This window comes from Ranitomeya variabilis, chromosome 1 (genome assembly GCF_051348905.1).
Source record: "Ranitomeya variabilis isolate aRanVar5 chromosome 1, aRanVar5.hap1, whole genome shotgun sequence".
Classification (NCBI taxonomy): domain Eukaryota; kingdom Metazoa; phylum Chordata; class Amphibia; order Anura; family Dendrobatidae; genus Ranitomeya; species Ranitomeya variabilis.
The window spans coordinates 44396938-44419357 of record NC_135232.1 but is presented as its reverse complement, the minus strand read 5'-3'; the positions used below and the strand labels follow the sequence as shown (position 1 = coordinate 44419357).

Here is a 22420-nt window from a genome sequence, read left to right as displayed (position 1 = left end):
GGGTGCCTACTCTTTTCATATATTTTTTATATATGCTTTAATTGAGGGTGCAGGTCCTAAAACCACCACCTTTTTCCAAAAACACTGCTCTGGAGCACAGCCTTCTGCATGCAGCGCTCCGGTCTTGCAGGAGAACGTGTATTATGCATTCTGTCTACAGGCACAAAGACTTTCCATTGAGTTCATACACCACTCTGTGCACGAGCCGAGAACTGCTGCTTGCAGGAATCAGCACGTCAAATCAGTGTTTTGAGCGCTAAGTGTGCGGTGGGGGTCCTGAGACCCTCCACCAATTAATGTACACAACAAATTAAAACAATAGGGTCCCTTTAAAAAGTCGAGATGTCAAAGTTCTCCGATCCCGGCTGCTGCTTTTGTCATCTTCTCAGCTTCTACGTAAGCTACGTCCTAAGGCCACGTATTCACATCTGGTTGCTTGCGGGCGGTGCAGATGTCAGCTCGTGGTTAGTGTAAATTAATATGAAACTATTGCTAGCATTCAGTTAAATAAAAGAAAATACACTGTCCTGGCCGTGTGTTGGACGGACTGGCGCACAGAGTAGAGGGAACTAGGAAGGTTCTAGTGATTGACAGCGAGCAGAGATCGATATTAACACTTCATCCTATAACAAATAGTCTTTTACTAAATAACGGGTCCGGACCTCACGATGGGGAACCTAAAATGCAAATACTATGTATATGGTGACGTTCCCCAGTCCTCCAGGTCTTTATGATTAGCACCACTGCTTAATGTTGACCGCTCGCTTGTGTCGGAAGCAGAGTCTTTTGCTTATACGTGTTGTCCTTATTTCAATATTATTTATTTCCTTTACAGATGACCATGACGTGCTGTCGTTTCTCACCTTCCAGCTGACCGAGCCGGGCAAAACAACCGTAAGCTGCTTTTAAAGGGGGTTATAATAAAGTTTTCATTGCTAGGATATGCCATCATATAGTCAGTGGGGTCTGATGTCTGGAGTCCACCCAACCCTCACCTGATCCTGAATGACACCTGTAATCGGACGTATAACAGGCAGCTAGTGACATCAAATTAAAGAGGGTGTTTAATCTGGGAGACCCTACATATGATCCCCCATTAAGGCACATGGACGTCCCGCCTCAGGATCCTCATCTATCAGGATTATGCCACAGTCACACATGCAGGTGTCACAGTCCAAGCACAGACCATGATGTACTGACTATCCCGATGGTCTCCTAACCTCAAATTGACAGCCTCGTATATATCAGTGAGGCTGTCAATTTCGGGACAGGAGACCCTCTGGACTGTGTGTGCATCATGATTCGTGCTCACACCATGAAACACTGATGTTTGATTAAGGAACTTCTGTTGGTCTTTAATGGATTCCCATAATTAAAATAACAAAAACACATTTAAACGCCATTCCTCCAGCACTGCCGCCCCCCTAGTGGTCCCCACCACTTCTTGTTTCCCTTACTGCACATGTCGTAAACCCGCATGACCTCTACACCAGTCACCAGCCTTAGCGGTCTCCTGCCATAAGTAGCGGCATCACTAGTGAGACCAGCGATTGGCTGCAGCGGTCATGTGGATGGTGCGGCATTCAAGACCAATGGACTGAGGCTGGAGTGATTTACATGGCCGATTGATGTTTTTTTTAATTATTTTTTATTCTTGCGAAAAACCTATTAGTTTGCACAACCCCTGCATGTGCACCAAGGGTTTATAAAAGCTCCACTAACTAGCCTTGTGCTATATTTTCGATACAGACAATCTACCATATGAAAAGTTATTTGGTTAGTGTTTTTTTTTCTTTTTTTTCTTTAGTTTATATATATATTTTTATACTGTTTGTATCTCCAGTGGTTGGCTTTTTTAATAAGGCGAGTGCGTGCATTACAGTATCAGGAGGGTTTTTCTCTGTAGCAGTTTCCAAAACTATTGAGTCCTGATAAGATCTGCACTCGGCTCGCAGACGGGGCTTCTAGTATGGGAACGTAACACTGTTGTCATTCAGCCCGCTCCAGATGGAGAGATTCCCAAAGAAGAGAAGGACAAGTACCAGGAGGAGTTTGACAACTTTCAACAAGAGCTGGAAAAAAGGAAAGACGACTTCAATAAAGACCACCCAGAGCTCAAGGATCACCCAGGCATGTATTCCCCAGACTCAAGCTCATGGCTTCAGGGCATTTGTGTGGATGTGTTCGACTTCAGCATCTTACTCACTAGTTTTACTCTATGGTGAAGGTTTTATTTATTTAGAATTATGTAAAAAAAAAAAATGTAACCTAATGTTGCATACAGCGGGTGAAATAAGTATTGAACAAGTCACCAATTTTCCCCTTCTGAATTATGGACCCCACAATGCCCACTGGAACCTTAAGTAGTTCAGAAATTCTTCTGTAACCAATGTCATCAGTATGCTTTGCAACAATAAGGTTGCAAAGGTCTTGAGTAAATCTATTTCTAAAGGTTCTATTGACATGAAATTGTCACCAGATGTCGGTAGCAACCCATCCAATCCACACACGCTAAGAAATCAAACCATAGATGTCCATAAATGAAGTTATGTGTAATAATGAGAAATGACAAAGGGAAAATGTATTGAACATATGAAGAAATAGAGGTGCCACCATTAAAAGTCATGACACCAACTGAAAATATCTAAGTAGAAAGCAATCCTGCCACTAAGTGACATAATATCAGCTGGTTGAACTGATGGCCTATAAAAAGGTGTCTTTACCAAGATGCCAGACAAGAAACATGTTATGATGGGTAAAACCAGTGAACTGTCTCAAGACCTTCGCAACCTTATTGTTGCAAAACATACTGATGGCATTGGCTACATAAGAATTTCTAAACTACTGAAGGTTCCAGTGAGCACAAGTCTAAACACTGTTTTTTAATTTGCCTCCAATGTGTTTACTACTGGCAAACCTCTAATAATATTATTATTTAGTTACTTTAACTTTTTATTCAACATGTTGGGAACAATTTAAAAATGGGTTACAGTGTACAAGCCTTTCAAGGTTTTGATTTCAAAGGGGCTTTGTTCACTGCAAATATTACTGTGAAATTTAGGACTCAAAATAATAGCATTTGAATGTCACACTGCACACAGTCATACCAGGGAGAGGGCTGCTATCAATTTAGGATAGGCAACCCATTAAATTGCATATTCGGATATGATGGTAAAGGGTGTTGCAGCACCTATAGTGCTGGCAGAATGCTGATTTAGAATGTCCATAAAGCTACACTTAAGTTTGATTTGTCTTCGGACTACAGGAAGAAAAATGTAAAAAAATGTATTTTTAAATTGGTGTGAACTTGACCTAATTCTATTTTATTTATTTACTTTTCTAGAGGACGACATGTTTGAGTCTGTAAATGACCGGGAGCTCAGACAAATTTTCGAAGGTCAGAACCGAATCCACCTTGAAATCAAGCAACTGAATCGGCAACTGGACATGATACTGGATGAGCAGCGACGATACGTGAACGCAGTGACCGATGAGATCGCCAAGAGGGCGGCTGCCGGTGGGAACGTCCCACAGGTACAAGGGCGCCTTCTGGGCAATGGCATGGGCTAGAGCTATAATGGGAAATTAACCCCTTCACGACATATGGCGTACAGGTACATCATATGTCGTGTCTCCACTTATGATGCTGGCTCGCTTGTCATCAGCTGACCTGTGCCCCTAACAGCCGCGGGTGGAATCATGATCCACCGGTGGCTCTTCAGATGTTAAATGCTGCTGTCAATTTCTGACAGCGGCTTTTAACATGATCACGCTGGAAGCGCGTCACTAACTGTACACATGGGCGCTCCTGTCGCATGATCGCGGGGAGCTAATGGGTTAGCATGACAATCGAGGATCTGCCGGAGACCCCGGTGGTTATCATTGCCGATCTGCTGTGAGCGCCCCCCTGTGGCCAGCGTTCAGAACAGATGATGATTTCTGCTGCACATAGCGGTGCTGAAGCCCCGCTGTGTGTACTACAAGTGATCAGAAGGTCGCAGCTTCAGATCGAAAATGAATATTGAAGCAAGTAGGGAAAAAAAAATTATTGTCAAAATATTAAAAAAAATATAAAAGTTCAAATCGCCCCTCTTTTGCCCCATTTAAAAGAAAACAATAATCAATATCAAAAGTACACATTTGGGATCACTGCTTTCAGAAATGCCCGATCTATCAAAATATAAAAAGAATTTCAGTAATCCAATTGGTAAACGGAACCATGAGAGAAAAAAAACTAAATGCCAGAATTATGTTTTTGTGGGAGCTGCAACATTGCTATAACAGGCGATCAATACATCATATCTACCCCAAAATATCTATCTAGAAAAGCATCAGCTCGGCGCAAAAAAAAAAGCCCTCACCCAGCCGCAGATCCTAATAAATGGAGACACTAAGGGTCTTGGAAAATGACACCTTTTTTTTACAAACTTTTTGGATTTTTTTTTTCACCACTTAAATTAAAAAAAAAATAACTAGTACATGGTTTGCTCTCTGCGAACTCGTAATGGCCTAGAGAATCATAATGGCAGGTCAGTTTTAGCATTTAATGAACATGGTTAAAAAAAAAAACCACAAAACCTTTGTGGAATTGCGCTTTTTTTCAATTTCACCGCACTTTACATTTTTTTCCTTTTTCCAGTACACTGTACGGTAAAATCAGTAAAAAAAAAAATTTAAAAAAATTATGTCTCTGGGAAGAAGGGGAGCAAAAAAAAAAAAAGGAGGCCAATTCACTGGGGGTGAAGGGGTTTAACCTTGTGGAGATCTGTAGGGACTTCGGCATTTTTAATATAGTGAAAGACAAAAAGTACAATGAGGGTCAAATAAAAAAATCTCAAATGTGAGACTCCTGTGCATTTTGAGACTTTTCTGATAGTTTAACTTCCACTCCGTAAACTCCATTTTTGCTCCCTTTTAGGCTTCTCAACAGGAACTGGAAACTTTACTCAGTGGTCAGAGGGAAGTGTTCAAACATGTCAGTGAAATGAGGTAAGACACTTTTTTAAAAAAAAATGTAAATGGGGACTTCATTGTCAGGATGGTATTTGTTAAAATCTGGAGGTCACCAGGAGACCCCCCCCCCGACCTCTCCAGTGTCCCATCTGGAACACTTATGGCATATCAGTAGGAACACACCTCTATCTCAAGAACCTTTTTAAAGGGAATCTGTCACCAGGTTTTTTCAACTCCATCTGAGAGCAGCATGATGTAGGGGCAGAGACCGTGATTCCAGCGATGTGTCACTTACTGGGCTGCTTGCTTCAGTTTTGATAAGATCACAGTTTTTTTCAACTGCAATGTGTAAAAGCTCCCCGAGCTCCTTTGGCCATAGAGGATACTATGTTTTAGTCTTTATTTATTTTCCTGTCATTACTGTATTCTGAGACCCATAATGTTTTATTGCTTTTTTACAAACTTTCCAGTTAGACCTCCAGAATGAGCTCACTGACAGGTGGTCAGTAAACTCATCCGGCAGCCAGCGACACCCAGGCTATAACAGGCCAGCGGTGTAACATTTTTAGTGAAACCCAATTGCAAAAATGAATTTTAGCCATAAATACATGCATTTAAATAAATAGAAAAGTGGACAACCCCTTTAAATCGATGGACAACTAAATTAGTTTAAAGGGTCACACCTGTTCACGGATTGTGTCTGGTATTGCAATCCAGCCACACTAAAGGGTGCTTCCGAGTACAAGCAATTTTGCCTTTCACTGATGTATTAACATTTTCAGCCATTCTTAAAATATTTACACTTTTTTTTATTTACAACTTGTTGCCTTGGAGACTGACCACTGCTGCTAGTCAGCAGAGCAGGTGCTGTGCTTGCAAGCTCTTTTCTGTTTAGCTTGTAAGCTGGCCCGGAACGCTGTTTCCTCCGCTCTGCGCGCAAGCTAGACAGCAGAGGTGGTCGGTCTCTTAGGCAACAAGCAGCAAAGTGATAATATCTCAAGAACAGCTGCAAATTTTAATAAGCAGTAAATTGCAAAAGTGCTTGTTTTAGTAAGCACTATCCAACAGTATCCATCTTATGAAGATGGGACTAGCCCTATAATTTTATCGAAACTTTGGATTGTTATGGACAAGTAAGCGATGTATAATAGACAAGGTTGCAAAGTGTCCCCCTCCCCTGCACATAGTGTGATGAATTCACCTAGTGATATGTCGGCTACAGGGGCAGCGGCGTGACCATTGGCTTCTCTTGTCACTATCTAGGTCAGCTGCGCGCTGAAGATTATCATAGTTTTGTTTTCCAGCAGCGCAGCTTTTGCTTTAATATTCTTTCCAAATCTTTATTCCAAGTGAGCAAATTCGATTTCCCCGTTTTAAGGTCTCGGCTCTTATTTAATATTTCCTTTAAACTCTTCTTAATATGCTCTGGCCAGATTAGGATGTCGTTTCTGGGCATTTTTCTGTGGATAAAGTCATGACTGTGAGCAGCATGTAAGAGGATGCTCATTTCTCTCGTGAAGTAATTTCCACAGATTGCAGAATTTTTTTTTTCTGCCTTGTTTAAGATTTAATAATAGCAGTTAATATCTAATATGCTTCTCCGAGGATTTACGTATTAGTGGTAAATCCGGGCATGAAGCCTATTGCCAATCTCGCCATGTAAATGTCTTCTAAGCTTCACATTCGTATAGATGTCGTGTGTCACTGACCATTTGCTCGACTTATATTTGGACTTTTCTGCGTGGAAATGAAAAAGGGACTTTTCTATGTTTTTGATATTATTCTTTGATTTATGTTCAGAAGTTATACAATTTTCCAATATGCTTTCTGTATTATTATTATTATTATTATTATTGATTTTAAGATCTGTGCTTGCTGTCGCATATCTCGCTATTAGTGATGAGTAGAGATGGGCGAACCCAAACAGTAAATTTTGACATCCGTACCAAACAGCTACTGTTCGGGCACGGACACCATACACTGACTTCACCAGGACGTCAGTGTTATTGTTCTGGTTCGGCCCCATGAACACCGGGTGTTTGTCGTGCTGTCATATTTATGACAATGCAGTAAACACCGCTTCTGATCGGCGGTAAAATCATCACAGCGGGTCAGACAGCCGCGGTTCAAACGCTGTCAATTTACAGAATGAACCCGCCACTGATCGGAGGGATAAAGTTTACCTCCAGTCATTGGTGTCAGCTCATGGGACTACTGCTCCCATCAGCTGCTGCCGCTAATAACAGGAAGAGTCGGCTGATAGGAATATTCATCAGCCAGCTCCTGCACTGTGAATAAATAATTAAACAAAACAAAAAACAGGTGTGGGGACCCCCTATATTTTTGATAACCAGCCAGGCAAAACTCACAACTGAGGACTGCAATCCTCAGCTTTAGCAAGGCTGGCTATCAAGAATATAGGGGGTCCCCACACCATATTTTTTTGTATATTTAAATAAATAAAAGCAATATGGTGTCCCCCCATTTTTGACAACCAGCAAAACTAAAGCAGACAGCTGGGGGCTGGTATTCTCAGGCTGGTAAGAGGCCATGGATATTGGCCCCCTCAGCCTAGAAATAGCAGCCCGCAGCTGCCCAGAAAAGGCACATCAATTAGATGCACCAGTTCTGGCGCTTTGCCCGGCTCCTCCCACTTGCACTTGTATTGTCTGGTGACATCAAGCTCACGGATTAGTAATGGAGGGGCGTCTATAAGACACCTATCCGTTACTAATCCTATAGTTATATTGTAAATAAAGACAAAGCCAGAATAAAGTCTATTAGAAATAAAACAAAAAACAGTTTTCCTTTTTTATTTGAAAATAATAAACAGTTATACTTACCTAACTCCTATTCCACCGAATCCCTCGTAAAAAACCATAATAATCCCCCGCTTGTCCATCGTTCTGTCCCACGCCGTAATCCATGTCTGGGGGATAAATCGTTTTCAACCTGGATGTGGGGAGATGCCACTGTCCAGGCTGAGAACCACTTTGGAATGAGCGGCTGCGAACGCAGCATCAATGACCGGCGGTGAATTTGAGGTTACTGCCGTTCACTGATGCTGCGTTCCCAGCCGGGCTGAACCACGGTGATGTCAGTGAGATCCCCGCTAGCACCGTGAGGAAAAAGTCTCACGGTGCACAGACAAGTTCACCTGGACAATTTCACTGTGGTGAATTTGCACTGCAGTGAACTCGCAGCGAGCGTGCTGGGCTAAGGTGCTAACTGAGGGTCTTCGGCGTGCTCGAAAAGTATGTTTGAGTTTCCACGGCTGCATGTCACACAGCCTAACGGACAGCCAATCCCTGCATGTGTTGCGGCTGTCAGACAGCCTCGAGACATGCAGCCGTGGGGACTCAAGCATAGTTTACGAGCACGCCGAAGACCCTCGTTAGCACCCTATCCGAGCACATTCGCTCATCCCTTCCCGCTATCTCCTGCAGTCCCATTGACCATAAATGCTGCACACATGGATAGGTGATAACTTGGAAACTTGGGGCAACCACTTTTAGGACATTTGCTGTCTATGGGGATGGACGGTCACTAAAGATGAGCGAATAGATTGCATTACCCTGGTCCAGCGGCTGTTGTCACTAGTCCAAGCCGCCCAACGGGAGACTTGCATCTCCTACCTACCATCATCGCCAGCGCCTCTTTTTCTTTGGAGGCCTAGCATCATTTCTGGATGACTTTGTGCCAGGTCTACAAATCAGAAAAGGCGGCGTGGATGCTGGGAGATAGGAGGCGCTACACAAGACTCCTATCCAGAGGATGCGTCAGTAGACTTGGGGGGGAGGGGGGTCTTTTTGAGGCATCGATGATGTCACAAACACACGTGACTGCTGCAGCCAATCGCTGGCCAACGTGGTGATGCTTGATTGACTCCAACTATCACATGGATGTTCATGCAGAAAAAGTAAATAAAGACCAATGGGAACCACCTTAGAAACAGTGCTGGAACGTATGAGAACTATTAGTTACTTATTTTTTTATTAGTCTTTTTTATTTTTTATACACCTTTAACTTTTAGAATATCTTTTATTATTATTATTATTATTATTATTATTATTATTATATGTCGTCAAAATCTCCTGAGACCTCCAGTCTTTGTCCCTCTATCATCGGCAGCTACCGCTTAGTGGGGGGAAGTTTAGACCTTTGTTGTTTTGGCAAATTAGAGTTTTGGGACTAAATTCCGTTACTGGGGATATATATATATATATTTTTTTTTTCTTTCCTTTGTGTCTTTTGCCAGAAGTAGAAAAAGGATTAAAATCAAAATCCTCCTGATGATAAATATTCCCGTTACAGACCTTAATCTTCTTTGAAACAAACCATAAATAAATAAATAAATTGCGGCCTAACAGGACGGCTGAGTGATCCAAGCATATTGATTAAGCAGCATGTCCGCGCCGGCTGATCCGATCACGTTACAGATCTGTGTAAACGGCCGGCTACAGGAACACAGACTGGACTTTAATTAGATTTTTTTTTTTCTTCTTCTATAGCAACAACAGAATGAAAGGGAGGGAAAAAAAACCCCCAAAAACAAAACAGGGCCGCAGTATTCCAGCGCTAGAAGGGCACATATGGGAAATGAGTTTCTCTTATGTTCAATGTAATCTTGGACCTTAGCCCTAAATCTTTCCTTATCCTTAAGCCTCTTCATTTCTTGCACAACTGTATTAATTTCTTTTGGAAAGCTTTGCGTTTTCCCGATGAGAGACGTTACACAAAAGGAAAGAAGCCGCTCCCTCCTCGAAGGACTACAGTAAATATATAGAAAGCCACAAAATAAATAAAATAGCTCATCGGTCTTGGATATTTTAAAGGGACATTAAAAAAAATATTAAAAATTAAATTAATAAAAGCCGGAATATTCTACTGTTTTCTGACTTGCACAGGCATCTGGAAAATGTACAAAAAAAAAAAAAAAAGGATAATATACTTTTTTTTATTATTTTTATTTCCCTGGAGGCATCCATTTTAGCCCCCATAATTCTTCCAGGGGCGTGGCTCAGATTGATACATTGTTTTGAAGTTGCCAAGGTTCCGTCCCCTTAACCCTTTAGCTCCCCTGACGGTAACTTCAGAAATTACTCTTATTTTACCTGTTTCTGCCTGATCAGGGAATTTGGTGCTAAAAAGGGGATAATTCACTTTTGGGGGTTACCCATTTTCACACTTATCGCCTATCCACAGATTGTGTGATCGCTAAAGGGATCTACAGTCCCTCAGTTACATGAAGCCATGATTAATCTTGTGCATGCGCCATCATGTATGTGTGTGTGTGTATGTGTATATATATATATATATATATATATATATATATATATATATATATATATATATATATACAGCAGCAGAACATGTACATGAATCTAGGCCATGTGAAAACACAGACAAATATTCAATATGAATTATACTTCTCAAAAATATGTTTTTCACATGTACGGTAGAGTAGGGCCCATCAGAGGGAGATCACCTTGCCGTGGTTGATGGGCACACATGGATTGGCCAATTTATGCGCTAAGAATCTTCATTTCATCTATTACTGTAAGTTTTCTGGAAAAAAATTTTGTTTGAAAAAATTTGTGAAAAAAATATTTTTGAGAAGTATAATTCATATTGAATATTTGTCTGTGTTTTCACATGGCCTAGATCAGTGATGGCGAACCTATGACACGCGTGTCAGTGCTGACACGCGTAGTCATTTTCAGTGACACGCCGGCCGCGGCCCCATAGAAATTGCTTCTTTCCCAGGGTCTGAAGGAGAGGAAACTCTCCTTCAGGCCCTGGGAACCATATTAATATGTAAAATAAAGAATTAAAATAAAAAATATTGCTATACTCACCTCTCCGACGCAGCCTGGACGTCCGCGAGGGAACCGGCAGCGTTGTTTGCTTAAAAATCGCGGTTTTCCTTCCCTACTTGAAGTCCCGGCTTGTGATTGGTTGCGTCGCCCATGTGACCGCACGCAACCAATCACAACGCCGGAACGTAATTTTAAAATCCTGAAGGACCTAAAATTACGTCACGGCTTGCTGTGATTGGTCGCGTCTCGGTCACATGGGCGGCACGCAACCAATCACAAGCCGGGACTTCAAGTAAGGAAGGAAAACCGCGATTTTTAAGCAAACAACGCTGCCGGTTCCCTCGCGGACGTCCAGGCTGCGTCGGAGAGGTGAGTATAGCAATATTTTTTATTTTAATTCTTTATTTTACACACATTAATGTTGTTTCGATACCGATACCCGATACCACAAAAGTATCGGATCTCGGTATCGGAATTCCGATACAGCAAATATCGGCCGATACCCGATACTTGCGGTATCGGAATGCTAAAGTAAACAATGGCATCCGATCCGATTTTTTATCGGATCGGATGCCATGCAGGAGGTCTGTGGGTCCAAACAACAGAGCTCTGGTGCAGAGCGTCTAGGCCTGGGACTTCCGGTAGGCCAGGCGCAGCTCCCGGAAGTCCCAGGCCTCTGCGTCGGATCTGTGTTGTTTGGGCGGCATTGCGCTGCTCCCTGCTCCCTGCTGCGCCGGCCAGAAGTCCCAGGCTGCACTTCTGAGGCCTGAGGAGATAGCTGTCTGGAGGCCCTGTGATAGCTGTCTGGACTCAGGCCCTGTGATAGCTGTCTGGACTCAGGCCCTGTGATAGCTGTCTGGACTCAGGCCCTGTGATTGCTGTCTGGACTCAGGCCCTGTGATTGCTGTCTGGACTCAGGCCCTGTGATAGCTGTCTGGACTCAGGCCCTGTGATAGCTGTCTGGACTCAGGCCCTGTGATTGCTGTCTGGACTCAGGCCCTGTGATAGCTGTCTGGACTCAGGCCCTGTGATTGCTGTCTGGACTCAGGCCCTGTGATTGCTGTCTGGACTCAGGCCCTGTGATAGCTGTCTGGACTCAGGCCCTGTGATAGCTGTCTGGACTCAGGCCCTGTGATAGCTGTCTGGACTCAGGCCCTGTGATTGCTGTCTGGACTCAGGCCCTGTGATTGCTGTCTGGACTCAGGCCCTGTGATTGCTGTCTGGACTCAGGCCCTGTGATAGCTGTCTGGACTCAGGCCCTGTGATAGCTGTCTGGACTCAGGCCCTGTGATAGCTGTCTGGACTCAGGCCCTGTGATAGCTGTCTGGACTCAGGCCCTGTGATTGCTGTCTGGACTCAGGCCCTGTGATTGCTGTCTGGACTCAGGCCCTGTGATTGCTGTCTGGACTCAGGCCCTGTGATAGCTGTCTGGACTCAGGCCCTGTGATAGCTGTCTGGACTCAGGCCCTGTGATAGCTGTCTGGACTCAGGCCCTGTGATTGCTGTCTGGACTCAGGCCCTGTGATTGCTGTCTGGACTCAGGCCCTGTGATAGCTGTCTGGAGGCCCTGTGATAGCTGTCTGGACTCAGGCCCTGTGATAGCTGTCTGGACTCAGGCCCTGTGATTGCTGTCTGGACTCAGGCCCTGTGATTGCTGTCTGGACTCAGGCCCTGTGATTGCTGTCTGGACTCAGGCCCTGTGATTGCTGTCTGGACTCAGGCCCTGTGATAGCTGTCTGGACTCAGGCCCTGTGATAGCTGTCTGGACTCAGGCCCTGTGATAGCTGTCTGGACTCAGGCCCTGTGATTGCTGTCTGGACTCAGGCCCTGTGATAGCTGTCTGGACTCAGGCCCTGTGATAGCTGTCTGGACTCAGGCCCTGTGATAGCTGTCTGGACTCAGGCCCTGTGATTGCTGTCTGGACTCAGGCCCTGTGATTGCTGTCTGGACTCAGGCCCTGTGATAGCTGTCTGGACTCAGGCCCTGTGATAGCTGTCTGGACTCAGGCCCTGTGATTGCTGTCTGGACTCAGGCCCTGTGATTGCTGTCTGGACTCAGGCCCTGTGATTGCTGTCTGGACTCAGGCCCTGTGATTGCTGTCTGGACTCAGGCCCTGTGATTGCTGTCTGGACTCAGGCCCTGTGATTGCTGTCTGGACTCAGGCCCTGTGATTGCTGTCTGGAGGCCCTGTGACTACTACAGCAACCATCATCCAGTGAACTGTGGGGTGTCATTGGCCATTACTGAGATAAGTGAGAGGGAGGCATCAGTGATGGCGAACCTGTGGCAGTCCAGCTGTTGCAAAACTACAATTCCCATCATGGCTGGCCATTCAAAGCAAAGGCTTTGGCTGTGAAGACATGATGGGAATTGTAGTTTTGCAACAGCTGGAGTGCCACAGGTTCGCCATCACTGGAAGAATTCCCCCTCCCCCTCACTTATCTTAGTTCACGGCACCCCACACAAGTTAAATAATAGCAAGACCAACAAAAGAAACCAACTGACAGATGAACAAAGAAGTCACTAAGCAGGTAAGTTAATTCTAATTATACATATTTGTTATTTAAACTATACATGTCGCAAAATTATGTTTTTTTATCAAGGTGACACACCACCCAAGTTATGCTCGGTTTTTTGGCGAATTTTGACACACCGAGCTCAAAAGGTTGCCCATCACTGGCCTAGATTCATGTACATGTCCTGCTGTGTTCTTTTTTATCTATATGATGCAGTTTGCAGCGTGCACGTGTTCACATTAGGAGTGCTGGTTGGCTTTTTTTCTCTATTTAGTATTGGATGTGGCTGCATCCAGACTGATCTTGCACCCCTCCCATTGACCTTGCAGGTGGCGGTAATCAACTCTACCTGCCCATAAATTGTAGGTTTAGCCCAGAGTGACATGTTTTGTCCATAGTTGTAGGCTGGTGGCCCAAGAGTGGCATGTACGGTAGAGTAGGACCCATCAGAGGGAGATCACCTTGCCATGGTTGATGGGCACACATGAATTGGCCAATTTATGCGCTAAGAATCTTCATTTCATCTATTACTGTAAGTTTTCTGAAAAAAAAAATTTTTTGAAAAAATTTGTGAAAAAAATATTTTTGAGAAGTATAATTCATATTGAATATTTGTCTGTGTTTTCACATGGCCTAGATTCATGTACATGTTCTGCTGTATTCTTTTTTATCTATATCATGCAGCTTTGCACGTGTTCACATTAGGAGTGCTGGTTGTCTCTCTCTCTCTCTCTCTCTCTCTCTCTCTCTCTCTCTCTCTCTCTCTCTCTCTCTCTCTCTCTCTCTCTTTCTCTCTTTTATTTTTTATTTTTTTATTTCGTTTGGGCGAAATAGAACTTTTCCCAGTGGACTGTTTATAGGGGTATTCCCATCTCTGATAGCCTATCCCAATAGGTATCAGGTGTAATAATCTTAAAAATATCTCCAGTTAAGAATGTATTATAGTTCTTGTGATTAGCCATGTCTCTTATCCCATGTGCAGGACATTGCAGTAACTAATGTATTTATGACCACTAACCTCTAACTGACTGTGGTAGTAACCATGGATACCTAAGCTACTGCAATACCCTGCACATGGGGTAAGCAACATGGCTAATCTGAAGAACTATACTACATTTCTAATTAGAGGTATTTGCTAATATTATTTTCATTACACCTAGCACATGTTGGTTTTGGATCTTGGAGATGAGAATCACCCATTAAGTAGAAAAAAAAAAAAATCCAGCACAGGCTTCTCCTTAATCTGCACAGAGACAGGAAGCGGCTATTCCCTCAACGGCTGGCCTTTGATTGACTGCAGCGGTCAGGTAACTTGAACAGTGCTTCATTGAATGTTTTATGATGACGTGCTGCTCAATCGCCTGACTGTTTTAGTCAATCATTGGCTGCAGTGTTCTGACAGCTGTGGGAGGGCTGAGGGTTGGGTGCCATGACATTGCCGCTTCACGTCTAGCCCCTGGATCCAGGTGGCTGCCAGTCATGTCTTGAGTTTAATTTTTGCCTTTTGTCATCCACTGGGCAAATTTCTATTTTGCCCAGACAAGCCCTTTAAGTGCTCAAACCCCCAACGATCTGACACTTTAATTTGTGGGTGGGTAATCTGTTGTTCTGGCAGGCCAACACATTCAGGCAAATGCATTAAAGTGTACATTGAACATTGACACAGGACATAGTGTAGTCGTCATTTGGTGAAAATGATTTTTTTTTTTTCTTAAGGAATTCAATGAGTGAAACTTTAAGACTGGTGTCTGGGAATCAGCACGGGGGCGCTGCCGGCTACGAGAACACACAGCACTTCAATGACATCAAAGAACATCTCCATCTGGTGAAAAGGGACATCGAGTCTCTAGTACAGAAGAACCTGGTAATCATAGCTTGTTTCCTCTCCATTCTCGCTGTACTGATAGGTAGCTCTGCAGTAATAAGAGATAATAAATAATTACAGCACTCCTCTGTAGACAAACAACCACTCTAACTGTTAATGCCTAGTGACTACTTGTCTATGCCTCTACCATACCCTGGCAGGACATAACAGTATTGAGCTGAAAGTACGGACACCCCCAGTATAACTCCCACTTATAGCCGGCTGTTCTGCTGCTGCTAAGATGACTGCAGCTGCAGTTTGCTCCAGGCCGTCAACTTACTCTGCGGTCCCCTTCCTATATGATGAGTGTTTCAAATGGAAGAGGTTGTACATAGTAGATCTTTAGGGGAGGGGGGAACCATCCCAGAATATAGAGAAGGTAGATCACAGGGTGTGGATAGAGATGAACGCACGTAAGTAACGAGGTGGTAGAGAGGTACACAGGCTGTGCATCCATGCTGCCGGTGCAGTTACTGTGTACATACATTACTGATCCTGAGTTACATCCTGTATTATACCCCAGAGCTGCACTCACTATTCTGCTGGTGCCGTCACTGTGTACATACATTACATTACTGATCCGGAGTTACATCCTGCATTATACTCCAGAGCAGCACTCACTATTCTGCTGGTGCAGTCACTGTGTACATACATTACATTACTGATCCGGAGTTACATCCTGTATTATACCCCAGAGCTGCACTCACTATTCTGCTGGTGCCGTCACTGTGTACATACATTACATTACTGATCCTGAGTTACATCCTGTATTATACCCCAGAGCTGCAGTCACTATTCTGCTGGTGCAGTCACTGTGTACATACATTACATTACTGATCCTGAGTTACACCCTGTATTATACCCCAGAGCTGCACTCACTATTCTGCTGGTGCAGTCACTGTGTACATACATTACATTACTGATCCTGAGTTACATCTTGTATTATACTCCAGAGCTGCACTCACTATTCTACTGGTTCTCTATGAAAACCATGAACCATTTAGTACCCAGACACCCCCCGCCAGCGCAGTGCTGAGCACCTGTATTGCAGGGGGTCAGGTCTCTTTTCCTTCATCTGATTAATGCACAGTATTAAACCTTTCTAAGTGCAGATCTCCCTGAGATCTGTGTGAACAGTGAACCGGTCGCTCATCCGGACATATTTGGGCTCGGATGCCAGCAGCATTGTGATTGCAGCTCTGGAATATATTTTAATATAGCATTAATCAATAAGTTACCTCATTCTGTTTTTTAGCATTTTCACATTATTCTTGCATTTCTTTTCTAGCCTCACGAAAAACAGAAATGCCCTGAAATTCCGGTTCCCTCGTGCCTGTCCACAGCGCACTTCTTTATGTTCGTAGCTGTGCAGAGCGTGTTCTTCATCGGTTACATCATGTACAAGTGAGTGCCGCACATCCCTGCAGTCCGAGCAGGAGGCGAGCGACACATTGTCAGTACGATGTCCCATCCAGGCTAGAGTAATGTGTGTTTCTAGGAATCTCTCGCTCTTTATATCACTGTCCTTGAATTGGTAACCAACTTCCTGAGCAAAAGGCATGGTGGCAACGCTGAGGTCAATCTGCAAACTTATTAGAGAGCACGTCGGGTTCAGCGATTTTGTAACCCCTTCCTGACTGGGCTTAGTTTCGTTTTGGCGCTTTCATTTTATTTTTGTTACTTTAGTGATTTGTAGTTTCGATTAACATCACTCATTTTACCGTAGAATGTGCTGAAAAACTGGAGAAAAAATAAATCTGTTGAAAAGGTGAAAATAACATACAATTCCTTCAATTTAAAAAAAAAATTTTCGAGAGTTTATTTTTGCAACTTGTATTTTGCAGTAAAAATTACCTGGTAACCAGTTGGTACAATTACTGCGATGATTAATAAATGTATACACTTTGTAGTTTTTATTAATATTATTTTTTATTTCAATTTCATAACAAAAAAAAAAAAAATTAAACTTATTTGGGAACTTAAACTGCACAATTTAGTATGTTGGTAAATTGGCAATCTGGGCGTAGAAGATCAGAATGGCATAAAAAATAAAATAAATCTCTTGGATTCACCTTCATTTTCTCCATTTTTCATTCCTTTGAGACACTGAACATGCCGACCCCCTTTTCGCAGTGATTCCCCCTCTCCCCTCAGTTCCTCGTGAGTGGACACATGTCCCTGTGTCAGACATCAGGGAGTGGAGAATGATGGGATCAAGAGGGACAGATGATCAGTGAGGCGATAACTGCTTTGTTTTTTTGTTTTTTTTGTAATTCAACTGTACTGTCCCTTTAAAGCAACATGCTCTGAAACAAACTGCGCTTATTGGTGCTGGAGTATGCCAAGGTTATTTCATTTTAGTAGGAAGCCTAAGTAGGCAATTTCCTTCCTCCCTTTTTTTCTCTCTTTTTCTCTCTCTTCCTCCCTCTTTTTCTCTCTTCCTCCCTCTTTTTCTCTCTTCCTCCCTCTTTTTCTCTCTTCCGCCCTCTTTTTCTCTCTTCCGCCCTCTTTTTCTCTCTTCCTCCCTCTTTTTCTCTCTTCCTCCCTCTTTTTCTCTCTTCCTCGCTCTTTTTCTCTCTTCCTCCCTCTTTTTCTCTCTTCCTCTTTCTTTCCCTCTTTTCCTCCTTCTCTTCCTCCCCTTCTTCCTGCCTCTCTCCCTCCCTCTTTCTTTCTTTCTCGCTTTCTCTCTTCCTCACTTTCCCTCTTCCCCTCTCTTGATCTTTCTCCCCCTTGCTTTTTCTCCCCCTTGCTCTTTTTCCACCTTGCTCTTTTTCCGCCTTGCTCTTTCTCCCCCTTGCTCTTTCTCCCCCTTGCTCTTTCTCCCCCTTGCTCTTTCTCCCCCTTGCTCTTTCTCCCCCTTGCTCTTTCTCCCCCTTGCTCTTTCTCCCCCTTGCTCTTTCTCCCCCTTGCTCTTTCTCCCCCTTGCTCTTTCTCCCCCTTGCTCTTTCTCCCCCTTGCTCTTTCTCCCCCTTGCTCTTTCTCCCCCTTGCTCTTTCTCCCCCTTGCTCTTTCTCCCCCTTGCTCTTTCTCCCCCTTGCTCTTTCTCCCCCTTGCTCTTTCTCCCCCTTGCTCTTTCTCCCCCTTGCTCTTTCTCCCCCTTGCTCTTTCTCCCCCTTGCTCTTTCTCCCCCTTGCTCTTTCTCCCCCTTGCTCTTTCTCCCCCTTGCTCTTTCCCTCTCTTGCTCTTTCCCTCTCTTGGTATTGGTCTGCGGTTCAGTGCCAGTTTACTAGAAATCTTGCAGCTTAATAATCTTCTCTTCTTTTTGTTTGCAGAAGTCAACAAGAAGCAGCAGCCAAGAAATTCTTTTGATGATCGGCGTCACTTTGTATGCGATCACCGCGCTCTGCCTGGCCTATGTTTGTACATGAGGGACTTTTTTTTAGTATTGCTCACCTAGATTAAATTATTGAATTTTTGGGGAAAGGAAAGCGAGAACTTCTATTTACTGAAGAACGGCCAAAGAGGCGGAAATGGGAGGAAAAGAGGAATATATATATTATTTTTTATCTATTTTTTAATAATCGTCCATGGGACAACACGCCATCTCGCATCCAGTTATTTTAATTTTTTGGTTTGTTTTTATTTTGTCTGTTATGACTCAGGGCAAAACGTTTTTATTTTTCCCCTGCTTCATGCTCAAAAAAAAAAAAGACAAGCTTAATTTACCGACAATGTGCTTATTTTAACGGTAATTTCTAATTAAGTTGGATGTTTGTTTTTTAATATGATATATTATGATTGGAGAAACCACTGAGATGTATTTTATAGGGTTAGTCTTTAAATAACAGTGTTTAATCATGGAATGGAAAAAAAATCGTAACTTTTCTTTATAAAAGAATTTGTAAGAAATCCGAAAAACCCATGATAGAGCGATATGCATGGGGCCTAAAGTGAATATTCCAGTGTTAACTTTTTTTAATTATTTTTTTTTCCCATGATTTAACAGTTTTATTTATAATAAACCCCTTAAGTCCAGTATTACTCAAGCAAAGGTATTGCAGTCTCCAAATCTTCACGGAGATACCTGTGCCTAGAACTAGGCAGAAATCTAAAGAAACTTTTTAAAAAATGTTGGAATATTTCCCTATATATTTTTTAACTGTGTGTGGTCTACCAGACGGGTTCAGCATCTTTGTGTACTGCAGTCATAGCAGCCTTTATACTCATACTTAGAGGATTTATCAGTAGGTCATAAGTGCCTACCTTACTCTCTTAATTTATCCCCCTCCTCCATTGAGTATTTTTGTAATTCTCCATACGGTTCCAGAGCTATGCGTTTTTTTTATTTTTTATTTAGCGCTAATTTTTAGGGTCTAAAAAGTGTGTGTGTGGCTCACATGATTCCTTGGGGGTGTGTATTTTGACTGCTGTGCATAATTCCCTAGGAAGCCACGCCTCTTGGGAAAAGACCATAAATATTAGTGCTAGATTAAAAAAAAAAAATAAAAAAAAATCGGGATGCTACAGACACCCTATAATGTGAATATCATTTATCTTTCCAAATAGATGTCCAAAATTCGGTTAGCAGTTGGGACTCTGAAATCTGCATAGACATAGCGTTAAATGATAACATTTTTTCAGACACCACTAGGGGGAGCGTATTGCATACAATTAATACATTGAACACAGTCTGCAGTGAGCTCCCTCTAGTGGTGGCTGTGGAAAAGCAGAATTTTCTCATGGTGTAACTTTTTATCTGTGCAGGGGATGTGATCCTTTTGTATTAGATTGTATATATGTATACGCCATTTATGACACAATACATCCACGCTGCTGAGATTCTTCTTTGGATGTATAGGGGTCCTCCCCACTAACAATATAATATTGACTTCTGACATGGAAGTATAGGCCAGATGTCTGTGTGTTTAATATAACGCTGCCTTAATTATCATATATTTCATCTCATCCTGAAAAATCTGTAACTCCACTTTTTGCCGCTGTAGGAAATGTACAGCATAGCTGTATGTGTGGCTTAAGGGGTCCGGGTACTGTGTTGATTCTTTGCCACACCTCTGATTACACCACCGGTTTCTGTTACGTGTAGGGGCTGATGGCAGTGTCTGCGGAGGGTAACTTCTCTGCACGTGACCCTCATCGAGGTGCTACCACCTCACTTACCCCACTGCAAACAACGAAAGCCGCTTAGGTGTTCTCAATATAACAAAGTGTCATAAAATACTTCATTTATCAGGTTACAACAGCTGGAACCATAGTGATCAGCAAATTTCTGCGGGAAGGTTTGAATCTTGGAAAGTGGGGTTGTCCTGTCTGGTATCCCCCTTTTAAAGGAGTGGTCAGTGTACACTCTTATTGGTGGACTACGTGCCATGTAATACTAGCTGACAGCTAAGCAACCAAGGTTACAACAGCTAGAACGTTAGTGATCAGTGGATTGCATCCAGAAAGTTTGAGTTTTGGAGGCGCAGAGTCTGCATCAGAGTGCAAAATAAGGGGTGTCCTGCAGAACCTGAAGGATATGTGCATCTTATTGAGCAGGGGTCATTGATTAAGGTTCTCTTAGTATTTGCCATACTCTGAAAAATTGCAGCTTTGTTGCCAGATCCCGCACAGATAAGGGGCTTCCAAGTTCTAAAGACCCCCTATATACAGTAGACTAAAGTTGGCCAATATAGGCAGGACAGTACATTGGGGTCTCCCGGCTTTCCCCTCCCAACAGATTATGCCAGGGGAGAGAACGCTCCTGCCTCTTGAATTTTGCTCTCTCTCTCAAACCGCCATTTATGGGGTCTTCTAATCTGAAATGAGGTAATCTGATCTAATCTGTACACATCTAGGTGGTAGATGCCTGTTCAGCTCACTGCAATGTTTCCTACTGTGTCATTTCTCAGAAAGAAGGGAGTAAGCAGCCAATGGGGGTGAGATTTGGGAGGCCCCTATACACAGTAGAGGATCGTCCGTGCCAGCAGTTGTGGCGGGGCAGGTTCCCAATCATCGGCCCCTATAATCACGCCGATGAATGAGTGCCGATCGATTTGTACATATTCCACCAGTGTTTGTGGGCTGATATCCGCCTGTGCACATGGGCCTTTATGTAGCGATACATTTCCTGCACCGTCTTGAATGAGGTAGAACACTGTCTACATTGTATGTTCCTTTAAGAAAACACAACTCTTTAAAGCTGCAGGTCCCTTTAAGAATGAGCACGAGCAAATTGAGGACCTGAAATTCTAGAATAAACTGCACTGAGTGACTGTAAAAGTAAAAAAAAACAACCACACCGGCATTAGTGCAGATAATCAGTCAGGTTACAACAGCAGGAACCACAGTGATCAGCAAATTACAGCCAGAAGATTGAACTAATGGCCAAATAGACAAGTTGCAACAATTGTATCGCATCAGTTTTTGCTGCAAGAAATACAAGGGGGATGGACTAAGCAAACTACGCAATTTGTGGCGGTTTGTGTGTTTTAGGCCTGCGGTATACACCAGAAGCTTTACCCAGGGTGCATTGTTTTTTTTTGTTCAGTACATTAAAAATTACAACAAGAACAAAGGTCGATCTAACATATCTAGCGCCAAATGTATTGTATGCGGGCATCACTGTGAAAAATTTGGCAACTTTTCTTTCCGCCTTCTTGTTATACGCTTAAAGGGGTATTCCCATTTTCATGATCTTATCCCAATATATAGTAGATGTAATAATAATATTAGCAAATACCTCCAATTAGAAATGTTGTCTAGTTCTTCTGATTCACTATGTTGCTTTCCTCATGTGTAGGCATTTGCAGGACCTTAGGTATCCATTGTTACGACCACTAGCAACTAGCTAACTGTCACAATATCAGTGGTGGTAACCATGGATACCTAAAGTCCTGCAATGCCTGCACATGAAGAAAACGACAGTGAATCAGAAGAACTATACTACATTTCAAATTGGAGGTATTTTTGCTAATATTATTATTATTATTACACCTACTACATATTGGGGTAGGGTCTTGGAGATGGGAATACCCCATTAAATCTAAATCCAGGGCCTTGTTAATAAATCCTCCCCCTTTTGTACTTGTTTTGTGATCGCCACGCATAATTCACCTGATTGTGTTATTCTGAATATTTGCTATTGATAAATACAAACAGTGTTACCAGGAGCAGGACGGCGTATAATTGCCACGAACCCCAAAAAAAAAAAAGCAAATTGTTATTTTCGGTTTTGTTTTTTGTTGTTTTTTTTAACCAAAAAAATAATAAATCCATGAAATGATGAATTTGATTCAGGATGTTTTTTTTATTTGTTTCGGCGCCACGTA

The 22420-nt window shown here is 42.9% G+C and overlaps 1 protein-coding gene across 1 annotated transcript in view; it reads left to right on the top strand.

Moving 5' to 3' along the window:
* LMAN1 (lectin, mannose binding 1) overlaps positions 1-22383 on the top strand; it is a 31713-nt gene extending 9330 nt beyond the window's left edge. The window contains exons 7-13 of the mRNA XM_077282905.1: positions 836-894; positions 1998-2130; positions 3344-3534; positions 4919-4989; positions 15005-15152; positions 16441-16556; positions 18425-22383. Coding sequence (XP_077139020.1) covers positions 836-894; positions 1998-2130; positions 3344-3534; positions 4919-4989; positions 15005-15152; positions 16441-16556; positions 18425-18461 — 755 coding nt within the window. The 3' untranslated portion in view covers positions 18462-22383. The remainder of the gene's footprint in view (positions 1-835; positions 895-1997; positions 2131-3343; positions 3535-4918; positions 4990-15004; positions 15153-16440; positions 16557-18424) is intronic.
* Positions 22384-22420: the final 37 nt, after the last annotated feature.